The following is a 12,171-nucleotide window of genomic DNA, read 5'->3' on the forward strand; positions in this document are numbered from 1 at the left end:
TCAGCAGATACAATATCAGATGCATGGATCAAGAGAAGCGTGAAGGAAAATGGGCAAAGCCCCAGAAGTTCCAGGACTGGGAGAAATTTGTGTTGTACAGAGAATGAGGAAGTTTCCTTACTGTCTTAAAGAAGGCAATAGATAATTATCATTATAACCAATTTATTTGGGAACTTGGTTTACTTTGAAAATCCCATGGTGAGGATTTACTGTACCATATAAGACCTTACCATGATTTCTGTCACTTAATGCTACTTACCAGTAACTATATATGACAAGACTGGTTGCTTCTGGTCTCCTTGGGCTCTCAAACATTATAATTCAAAATGGAGCTGACACTGTGTTTGTGATTTAAAGTAACTAATTGTCTGACCTTGAACTAAGTTTTCATGTGATGGACTGCCAGGGAGGTGGTTCAGTATATGGAAGGCGGGACTTACATCATAAGCACTGTTTTTCTTTTCTTTTTTTAAAATATCTTTATTTATTATTGAATAAAGACAGCCAGAAATTGAGAGGGAAGGGGGTGGTAGAGATGGGAGAGATTCAGAGAGACACCTGCAAGACTGCTTCACCAATTGGAAAGCTTTCCTCCCTGCAGTGAGGACTAGGAGCTTGAACCTGGGTCCTTGCACATTACAACATGTGGACTCAACCAGGTGTGCCACCACCCAGCCCCTTATAAGCACTGTTTTTCAAAGTGAACATTCCCCCTGCTTCCAGGGTTATCACTGGGACTTGGTGCTATAAATCTTGGAGGCTATTTCTTTCTTTCTTTCTTTCTTTCTTTCTTTCTTTCTTTCTTTCTTCCTTTTCTTTCCTTTTTTTCCAGAGCACTGCTCAACTCTGGCTTATAGCTGGTTCAGGGGGATGAACCTGGGACTTTGGAGCCTCAGGCTTGAGAGACTCTTTGCATAATTATTATGCTATCTACCTCCACCCAAGGCCGTTTTTTTTTTTTGTCCATTTTATTGGATAGGACAGAGAAATTGAGAGGGGAAGGGGAAATAGAGAGGGAGAGAGACAAAGAAATACCTGCAGACCTTCTTTGGGTTTGTGAAGCAACCTTGCTGCATATGGAGAGCTGGGGGCTCAAACTGGGATCCTTGCATGGGTCCTTGTGTTTTGTACTATGTGCTTTTAACTGGCTATGCTACAGCCTGGCTTCCAACACATACATCTATAATAATAATAATAATGATAATGATAATAATAATAATGTCACTGCTTTCATTTATAGCAATGGGCAGGAAAGAAAATGCCTGAATACATTCATTTGAAAAAAAATACTCTTTTTTTTTTTTTTGCCTCTAGAATTATCAATGGGGCTCCATGCCTGCACTACAGATCCACTGCTCCTGGAGGCCATTTTCCCCATTTTGTTGCCCTTGTTGTTATTGTTATTGTTGCTGCTGCTGTTGTTGGATAGGACAGAGAGAAAGGAAGGACAGAGAAGGGGAGAGAAAGATAGACACCTGCAGACCTGATTCACTGCTGGTGAAGTGACCTCCTGCAGGTGGGGAGCTGGAGGCTCGAACTAGGATTGCCATGTGCGCTGAACCCGCTGCACTACTGCCCAGCCCCCCCCAATTATTCATTTTAAAATAGATAATGTATTATTCAGTTGAAAATTAAAGCTACATGAAATGCAGACAATGAAAAATCTCTTCACACCTGTCCTGGTCCCCCTAGTTTTCTGTTCTGTCCTTTTCTAAAGTCATTCACTTTTTTTTTCAATAAATAATTTACTTTGGATAGAGATAGAGATAACTTGAGAGGGGAAGGGAAAATAGGTCAAGAGACAGAGACATCTGTAGTACTTCTGAAGGTTCTCTCCGCAGGTGGGCTCAGTGGCTTGAACCTGGGTCCTTGTGCATCGTCATTTGTGTGTTCATCTAAGTATACCACCACCAGGCCTGTTCTCTCTCCCTCTCCCTCTCTCTCTTTTAGTCATTATATTGGGGGTTAATGGTTTACAATGCAGTTGTTGATACAGGGGTGCAGTTTCTCATCTCCCCATGATAGGTGTCTGCACTGTTTTCTTTATTTAATTTATATTTTGTTGGGGGGGGGGATTGAACCTGGGACCTCAGAGCTTCCTGGTCCCCGTGAGTCTCTTAGAATAAATATTATGCTCTCTACCCCTGCCCTGTACCATTCTCTTTCTATGGGCAAACACAGAATATGGTTCTTTTTAAAAAATATAAATAAATGACGATCATATGTCTGTGTTTCTTTTTTTAAAATGTCAATTTTTTCAAATAAAATTTAATGAAAATTTTATTGAGGCTTTCAAGTTACATATTTCAATTTCTAGAATGGAATAAAACTATTTTGGAACTGAAGAAATGACACTGATAACCCTTGAGACATCTTTATTCCAAAACCAATTCTGTTTCACATATATATATATATATATCCAGATGAAATATTATCTATCCCCCTTCACTTTAGCAATATTTACCAAAGGCCTGGGGAAGATGGAGTAAAACTATGTTAATTTTTAAGATCCTGAGCATTTCCCCCCTGCAGTGTGGGCTGCAGTTCCCAAAGCTGCCTGCTGGGGGCTGAAAATGGTAACCACTGTGGAGAAAGTGCAAGTTCGCCGAAACTTCTCCAAACTCTGTTAGGTTCTGCTCTGGTTGTCAAAGCATTCGACTCATCTGCAGAATTTTGAAGTAGTTACTTTATTTTATTTTATTTTACTTTATTTTATTTATTTTCCCTTTTCTTACCCTTGTTTTTTATTGTTGTTGTAGTTATTGATGTTATTATTGATGTAATCGTTGTTGGATAGGACAAAGAGAAATGGAGAGAGGAGGTGAAGACAGAGAGGAGGAGAGAAAGACAGACAGCTGTAGACCTGCTTCACCGCTTGAGAAGCGACTCCCCTGCAGGTGGGGAGCCGGGGGCTCGAACTGGGATCCTTATACCGGTCCCCGCGCTTTGCATGCCATGCGCTTAACCCGCTGCGCTACCGCCGGGCCCCATTTCTACTTTTTGTTTAATATTTACTTATTTATTCCCTTTTGTTGCCCTTGTTGTTTGATTATCACAGCTATTACTGTTGTCGTCGTTATTGGATAGGACAGAGAGAAATGGAGAGAGGAGGGGAAGACAGAGAGGGGGAGAGAAAGACAGACACCTGCAGACCTGCTTCACCGCCTGTGAAGCGACTCCCCTGCAGGTGGGGAGCTGGGGGCTCGAACCGGGATTCATACATACACTGATCCTTGGGCTTCGTGCCACGTGCGCTTAACTCACTGTACTACGGCCCGACTCCCTACTTATTTTTTAAATGTGTTCATTTTCTATTTTTTTATTATCTTTATTTATTGAATAGAAACAGAAATTGAGAGGGTTGACAGAGATAGAGAGGGAGACAGAGCGACACCTACAGCACTGCTTCACCACTCGCAAAGCTTTCCCTCTGCAGGACGGGACCCAAGCCCTTGCTTATTTTAACATGTGCCTTCAACCAGGTACACCACCACCCGGCCCCCTAAGATTTATTTAGGGTTTTATTTTGGGTTTTTTTTTTCCCAACCAGAGCACTGCTCAGCTTTATCTTATAGTGGTATAAGGGATTGGACCTGGGATTTTGGAACCTCAGGCATAACCATTATGCTATCTACCCTCCACCTGATTTATTTATTTATTTTTTTAATATTTATTTTTGCCTTTTGTTGACCTTGTTGTTTTTATTGTTGTAGTTATTATTGTTGTTGTTGATGTCGTTGTTGTTGCATAGGACAGAGAGAAATAGAGGAGGGGAAGACAGTGAGGGGGAGAGAAAGACAGACACCTGCAAACCTGCTTCACCCCCTGTGAAGTGACTCGCCTGCAGGTGAGGAGCCGGGGGTCTCTAACCGGGATCCTTACATTGGTCCTTGTGCTTTGTGCTACCTGCGCTTAACCTGCTGCGCTACTGCCCGACTCCTTATTTAGTTTTCTAATGAGAGGAAGAGAGAGAACCACTGGAGAATCACTTTGGCACATAGTATGCCAAGGACTGAACTCTGGACCTCCTACTCCAGAGTCCATTGCTTTATCCACTGCACCACCTCCTTCTAGTCACTGCAGTTTCAATTGGAAAAGATGTTAGGGGGCTGAAACATGTTGCTGTTTCATAGTGGTAGTGAAAACAGGATCTAGTCCCCCTGGAAGATGGTGCAGGATTTGTAAGCCCAAGGTCCTGAGTTTGATCCCTGGGTACTGCATATACTAAAGTGATGCCCTAAAGTCAGTGCCCCTCCCTCCCCCCTCTAAATTACAGGAGGTTCAAATTGGGCTCCCACTGCACAGGCAATTCAAGCTTCTATTAACCTGCATGTTCTAAGCCTTCTGAGTTATCATGCCTGCAGTGTAGACTGGACTGTAGTTAGTAAAATCTAGTTCCCCAGTGGGCCCTAAAGGAAGCAGACCTTGGGGTAGAATCAGGAACAGTTAGTATGCTAAGATGCTTTTGGAAAACAATGGCAGTGATTAGAAACTCCTTCTCCTCCTCCCTCCATTCCTGCAGGCTTTACCTCTTCACTATAATGTCAAATGGGGCCTGTTGGAAGCTTGGTTTCAGGAGGAAATTCACAGAAGGACCATCACAATCCAGAAAGCTAGAAGGCCTCATGCCCCCAGGCTTTCATCTGCTGGCCCAGGTACCCACCTTCTGATTCCTGCCACCCCGAGAATTGTTCCTCAAGGTAGAAGAGTGGAGAGGGGTTGATTTGAGCTTGGCTGTTCCTCCATTTCTTCTTCTTTTTGTTTTAATATTTATTTATTTATTCCCTTTTGTTGCCCTTGCTGTTTTATTGTTGTAGTTATTATTGTTGTTATTGATGTCGACGTTGTTGGATAGGACAGAGAGAAATGGAGAGAGGAGGGGAAGACAGAGAGGGGGAGAGAAAGAGACACCTGGAGACCTGCTTCACCCCCTGTGAAGTGACTCCCCTGCAGGTGGGGAGTCAGGGGCTGGAACCAGGATCCTCACACTGGTCCTCGTGCTTTGTGCCACCTGCACTTACCCTGCTGCGCCACCGACCGACTCCCTGTTCCTACATTTCAAGGCTCCTTTTTCCTCCTGAAAGCCTGGGTGGCTTGTGTTTGATGTTCTGTGACCCCAGGCAGCTTTTGGCTTTATTACTTTTTAACTATTTTTAAAATTTTATTTTTAATTTATTTTCCTTTTGTTGCCCTTTTTTTTTTGGTAGTTATTATTGTTGTTACTGATGTCGTCATTGTTAGATAAAACAGAGAGAAATGGAGAGAGGAGGGGAAGACAGAGAGGGGGAGAGAAAGATAGACACCTGCAGACTGGCTTCACTGCCTGTAAAGCAACTCCCCTGCAGGTGGGGAGTGGGTCTTGAACCAGGATCCTTACCGGTCCTTGGACTTCATGCCATGTGCACTTAACCCACTGTGCTACCGCCTGACTCCCTTTCTTTTTCATCACCCTCCCATGCATGCGTGATTTCACCCTTCCTGTGTTGATTGTTTTTTTTTTTTCTTTATTCTTTTGATTTCAGAGGGGCAAAGGAGAAACACCATATGGTGACATATTGGGAGTCTGAACCTGGGTCCTCAGAAGTTGTAGTGTGTGTGCGCTTAACCGGGTATACCACCACCCAGCCCCTTTTCTATTATTATTATTATTATTATTATTATTATTATTATTATTATTATTTAGCATGCTCTGTTTGAATCTGGGCATTAGGAATGACATAGAGCTAACCCATAGAACACAAATGTAGAAGGTTGGGCGGTAGCACAGCGTGTTAAGTACACATGGCACAAAGAGCAAGGACCAGCACAAGGATCCTGGTTCGAGCCCTGCGGCTCCCCACTTGAAGGGGGGTTGCTTCACAGGTGGTGAAGCAGGTCTGCAGGTGTCTATCTTTTTCTGCCTCTCTCTGTCTCCTCTCCTCTCTCCATTTCTCTCTGTCCTATCCAACAACAACATCAATAACAACAACAGTAACAACCACAATGATAAAACAACAAGGGCAACAAAAAGGGAAAAAGAATGGCCTCCAGGAGCAGTGGATTCCTGGTGCAGGCACCAAGCCCCAGCAATAACCCCGGAGGTTAAAAAAACAACCAAACTAAAATCACAAATGCACCATTTCTTATGCTCATTTGCTTTGCTTTTCATTTTTAAAGCATTCTTTCTTTATTTTTTACTTTACTATTTTTTTTTTCCAGAGCACTGATCAGCTCTGACTTTTGACGGTGCAGAAGATTAAACCTGGGACCTTGGTGTCTTAGGCATGAGAGTCTTTTTGCAAAACCATTGTCTCCCCTGCCTCACTTGCTCCCATTTCTGCTAATAAGCTTGTAGTCCCATCAGTGCTACTACTTTTCAGAGGTTTTACCAGTATCGTAAGTTGGATTCTTGCAGAAGCAGACTTTGAGCCTAGGATGTAGAGAGAATGATTAAGAAAGTTCTCTGTAGATAAGCCACTAATAGAGTAGGGAGAACAGGATGTGGGAGGGGAGATGTTAATAGGCCATTCAGAGGAAGACACCAACACCTCATCTCAGAAACATCAGAATATGGCCCAGAACAATAAATTTCAATGGCCTGGATTCACCTATTAAAAGGCAGAGTAGGAAGATGGATCAGAAAATGCAGCCCAACAATATGCTGTTTACAGGAAACCCAGCTAACTCAACAAGACAAACACAGACTCAAAGTGAAAGGATGAAAAGCTATCACACAAGCCAATGGCCCACAAAAAGGGGCAGGAATAGCTATGCTCATATCTGATATGATAGACCTTAAAATAAATAAAATTAAAAAAGATAGGATGGACATTACTTAGTGTTCAGAGGATCAATCAATCAAGAGGACTTAATGGTTATCAACATCTATGCACCCAAGGAGAGGCCCTCTAAATACACCAAGAATCTGCTGAAAGAGTGACAGCAATATATTAACAGCAACACAGTCATAATTGGGGACTTCAACACCCCACTCTCTCAACCTGACAGATCATCCAGGCAGAAAATTAACAAAGAAACGAAGGAGCTAAATGAAGAGATAGATAAACTAGGACTACTGCACATTTTCAGAGTAAAAATGGTGATTTTGCCATTTTCAGCCCATCCTGGATGGAGCTTGACAAATTCACGTTAAGTGAAATAAGTCAGAAACAGAAGGAGGAATATGGGATGATCTCACTCTCAGGCAGAAGCTGAAAAACAAGATCACAAGAGGAAACACTAAGCGGAACTTGGACTGGAGTTGGTGTATTGCACCAATGTAAAGACTCTGGGGTGAGTGGCAGGGTATAGTTCAGGTCCTGGAACATGATGGCAGAGGACCTAGTGGGGGTTGTATTATTGTGAGGAAAACTGAGAAATGTGATGCATGTACAAGCTATTGTATTTACTGTTGACTGTAAAACATTAATCCCTCAATAAAGCAATAAAAAAGAAAGAAAAGAAAAGAAAGAATAGACAGGGCCCAGGCAGTGGCACACCTGGTTAAGTGCTCACATTACAGTGCACAAGGACCCAGGTTCAACTCCCTGGCCTCCACCTGCAGCAGGAAAGTGTCACGAGTGGTGAAACAGGGTTGCAGGTGTCTCTCTGTCTCTATCTCCTCCTCCCCTCTCAATTTCTCTCAGTCACTTTCCTGTAAATAAATAAAAGAAAAAGAAATAAATTTTTTAAAAAAGAAAGAATAAGCATGGGAGTGAGAGACACTCCAGTCTAGACAGGTGCAGCCGGGCTGCTCCATGTTTGTGGGAAGGTACGTAGACTCTCTGGCAGGTGCCCAGCTGCCCAGACTAACACAGGTGACCAGTGGTGCCTGCCTTGCCCAGGTGCCCAGAGGAGACTGAAAATGTTCTGCCTCTTCCTATCTTCTTCACACCAAAACACCCTGCTTTGGAGTCACAGAGGTTGTGAAGGGTTCTCAGTCCATGGTTTTCATGGGAAATGAATGGCCAGCAGGACCTTGGGTGGTGGGGTCACTTGTTCAGATGGGTTCAGCGCCAGTGACTGAGTTCATCAGAGAGGATGCAGGTGCTGGAGAGAAAGCAAGAGAGCAGTGGTGGAGTTTAAGTCTAGCACCGTTCTTGTAAGGAGAGGTGACCTCTGAATTTAGGCCTCTGTTTCTTCCTTAGTGGGATTCATACTTTTAGTATATAAATAGGGTATGGGGGGGTGGAACACATAATACTAAGCACAAGGACCCACGCAAGGATCCAGGTTCCAGTCCCAGCTCCCCACCTGCAGAGAGTCAGCCTCCAGAGTGGTGAAGCAGGTCTACAGGTGTCTATCTTTGTCTCCCCTTTTCTCTTTTTTTCTAAAACTTTTTAAAAATTATCTTTATTTATTGGATAGAGACAGCCAGAAATTGAGGGAAGGGGAGATAGGGAGAGAGACAGGGAGATAACACTGCAATACTGCTTCAAAGCTTTCCTCTTGCAAGTGGGGATCAGGGGCTTGAACCTTGTGCACTGTAATGTGTGCACTTGCCCAGGTTCACCACTGCCTGGCCCATGTCTCCCCCTTTATATCTCTCCACCCCCTCAACTTCTCTCTGTCTGTTGGTCATTACGCCAGGTCCCTTGCATTGCTTGATGCTGTGGTCTATTTCCATAATCACTGTTTTCCCTGAGACCCCCCCCCTGCCTGCAGGGCATTGGTTTAATCCCCACTGGTTAGATGGAAGCTTGCTACCTTCCTGATCTTTTCTTCTCTCCAACCCCTCTCCTAGCCATTTCCTTTTCCCACTTGCCACTTCCATTTCAAAAGATATAAAGACAGGCGTTGTCTCTGATCAAAAAAGGCAGTCGCGAGTTCCTGGTTCCTCTCCCACGTTGCTGGGTAAGCAGCAGCCCAGGTTGGCTGGGGTCAAGTTCTCTCCAACCCAGAGAGCACGTGCCTGGGAACAAACACCCTCACACTAGCCCGGCACCGTCCTATCAAATACAGTGGGGAAAAAAAAAAAAAAAAAAAAAAAGGCAAGCAGGAGCAGTGGATTTGTAGTGCTGGCACAGAGTCCCAGCCATAAGCCTGGAGGCAAGAAAAAAAGTTATAGGTGAAGCAAGGTAGACAAAATGTTGATTTGTGCAAGCTGTGTGATTAAAAAAAAATTTTTTTTAAGTCTTTATTTATTGGATAGAGTCAGCCAGAAATTGAGAGGAAGGGGAGAAACAGAGGGAGAGAGACAGACAGATATCTGCAGCCCCAGGCTCACATACGTTTCACCTGGAAAATTTTAAATATACAAAAAAAAAAAAATCTCGGGGCTAGGTGGTGGCACACCCGATTGAGTGCACATGTTACAGTGCACAAGGACCCAGGTTCAAGTACCCAGTCCCCACCTGCAGGGGGAAAGCTTCACAAGGGGTGAAGCAGGGCTGCAGATATCTGTCTGTCCAGGTCTGGCTGCCTTCTGGGATGGGAATTTCTGTTCTATTACAGAGCTTTCCTTTTCAGTGTAAACCCTTGTCCATACACAATACTGCTTGCTGAGCAACCACCCTGATCAATTTTTTCGTTTTTCTTGTTGAGAGAGAGAGAGAGGAGATAACTCAGCACTGTTCCAACATCCACACTTTCCTCAGTGCTATCCATGATACTCGACAGTCACCTGGGTGTGTGTCAGGAGTGGGGCAGTGTTGGCGTGGGCACACATCTAGAATCGAGGACAGTCATTCTGGGGGTGACTCGGTGTGGGCACACATCTGGGATATGGAACAGTCACTCGGGGTGCGCCAGGAGTAGGGGTGACTTGAAATTGGGGACCGTCATTCTGGGGGTGGCCATCAGGGGCTGGCTGCAAGTGCTGCGGGAGCGATGGTGACACATCTGGAACTTGAGGCCCTGGCTGGTCCTCCCAGGCTGGGGGATGGCCTCGGAGCTGGGGGTGAGCCGGCGAGCTGTCCACTCGGGTCTGCCGGGCACAGTCGCGGCTCTTTCCGGGGGTCGGACGCGTCCGCCAGCCTGGTTCTCCCGGGTCCTAGCGCCCGCCCTCCCTACAGCCCCGCCGTCCGACCGCGGAGCCCACGCGGCGCCTTCCAGCCCCTCCCACGCGATCGGGGGCGTGGCCAGCGGAGCCCCGGCCCGCGATTGGCCGGCGCTGCGACACACCCCCGCCCGCCCCTCGGCAGGGGTCAGAGGTCAGCGCGGCGGCGGGCGGCGGGGCGACAATGGCGGGGCTCTGGGTGGGGACGGCGGCGGCGCTGGCGGCGGTGGCCGGGAGGCGCGGGCGAAGGGCCCCGCCGCCGGTGGTGCTGCGGACCTTGCAGGTGAGGAGAGGAGCGGGGGCTTCCCGCGGGCACGGGCTCCTGAGGGGGGGGCTCCCCGGCTCTGTCCCGCGCGGGGTCCCCGGGACGATCCGGGTGCGGTCGCGCGCGCCCCGGGTCCAGCAGCCCCGGGAGCATCCGCGTGGCGCCGCCTGCGCCTGCGCGTCGGGCCGGCCGCGGTGCACGGGGTGCGTGTCCTTGGGGCGGCTCCTCTTCTGGCTCTGCCGCTCGCAGCAGGGTCATTCAGGGTCGTGGGCCCACCGGGACTTTGCAGAGGACGCCACGGGGTGTCGCGGGGGGGGGGGCTCCTCTTTTAGGGTCAACCTTGTAGGCGCAGCCCTGCGCATCCATTCTCTTGTGTGCTAAGGCGTGCTGGTGCCATGCATGGAGTCCCACCTGGGCTCGTCTGTTGCAGCGTTGGCTTGTGGCCGTTGACATTTTTATTTATTTCTTTATTTCTCGTGAACACCAGTCTGGCAGTTCACGAGTGAAGGCCGCTTCAGGACATAACTAACTTATCCAGCATCAGTTTGTTTGAAAATGAAGCCCTCCTAGGAAACCACCTGTCATCTCGCTCAACCTGCGTTGAGCTTCCTCTTTACTTCGTTATTATTTTTTCCTCTTAAAGAGCACTCTTAAAAGTTGGCTGGTAACGTGATTTATTGTGATTCAACTTCCGAACTGATTGAGATGTCTGGCCGAACCGTCCCCCCCCCTTTTTTTTCTTCTCTCTCTCTCTCTCTCTCTCTCTGGGCTCTGGTGCCCAGGTGAATGAATAGTGAGGGCTGAGCTGATCTTGGAAATGGAAGTAAGTCTGGATTTTGACAAGTTAAGTGTAGACATCAGATTGCCCCCAGTCAAGCTGGTATTCCAAGTTCTGTTGTGTTGCTATATAGTTTCGAAATTATTACTTGGTAGTTAGTTGCAATTTATAGGAGCAGCCAGGAAACTGGACTAATAAAGGGCATTGAGTCACAGCTGGTTTTGTGTGTTAGTGAAGCCACTTTGTTAGCGCTAAACTTTTTCAGACTTAATTTTTTTTTTTTTTAAATAAATCTTGTGTTTCCTCTTTAGGGAAGAAGCATAGTTGCTGGAATTTGAGAACTTTTAGCCTTCTGATAAGCAGAGGCAAATAGGTTTAAAGTGCTATTAGGGGAGAAATTTCATTGCTTTCAAGGAAGTAAAATAAAACAACTTCAACAAGTTAAGATTTTGAGGCCTACACCCTGATTCCATGCTTTGCTTATATTATTAACCTACCCAGTCTCCTCACAACAGATGTTTAAGTGGGAAGAAATTGCAGAACTAGTTATGTGACAGGATTTAGAACTCTGGAACCTTAAGGTCGGTGAATGTTCTCCGTAAGATATAAAAAGTGAAACAAGTTTTGAAGGACTTAAGTGACTGTTTCTTTGCAAAGAGAAAAGCCATGTAACACATGTAGCACATGTCAAGGTCCTGTGGCCAGAGAGAATGAATGATAGATGAGTGAATGAGAAAAGCCCACTGTGTTTAGTACAGAGACTTGGACCTTTGAGTCAGAGCTTCCAGGCTGGATCTTTATCAAGGAACTCAGGGTTTTGTAGTAAGGAGAACATTCCTTGTTGGAGGTGGAGGGGTGGTATTGACTTAGACTGGAGAGTCTTGAAGGAGAGATGTTACTGTGTTGCCATTGTTGGCCACACTTTTTGTTCTTGCTGCTGTCTAAACAATACCATGTAACACCTGCTTTCTGTCAGGTCAGCAGTGGGTGTATTTTTTTTGGAAATGTGTCCTCACAGGTGATTTTGTCATTGTGTAAACCTAACAGAATGTCACCGCAGACACCTATGTGGTAGCTACAATCTGTGTATTGTCTCTTGCTGGCCAAGACAGCACTAAATGAGATGTGACTTCATCTGTGTAGCACTCTGAT

General features: G+C 45.9%; 1 protein-coding gene across 3 annotated transcripts in view; it reads left to right on the top strand.

Moving 5' to 3' along the window:
• Nucleotides 1-9,991: 9,991 nt before the first annotated feature.
• PCCA (propionyl-CoA carboxylase subunit alpha) overlaps nt 9,992-12,171 on the top strand; it is a 351,955-nt gene continuing 349,775 nt past the window's right edge. For 2 of the 3 annotated variants that reach the window (XM_060191818.1, XM_060191817.1), the window contains exon 1: nt 10,106-10,259. In XM_060191818.1, the coding sequence (XP_060047801.1) occupies nt 10,161-10,259 (99 nt within the window). In that variant the 5' untranslated portion in view covers nt 10,106-10,160. Of the gene's footprint in view, nt 10,260-12,171 lie in introns of all 3 variants that reach the window. The other variant, XM_060191819.1, reaches the window with a different exon arrangement.

The sequence above is a fragment of the Erinaceus europaeus genome, chromosome 5 (assembly GCF_950295315.1).
Source record: "Erinaceus europaeus chromosome 5, mEriEur2.1, whole genome shotgun sequence".
In the NCBI taxonomy this organism is placed as follows: domain Eukaryota; kingdom Metazoa; phylum Chordata; class Mammalia; order Eulipotyphla; family Erinaceidae; genus Erinaceus; species Erinaceus europaeus.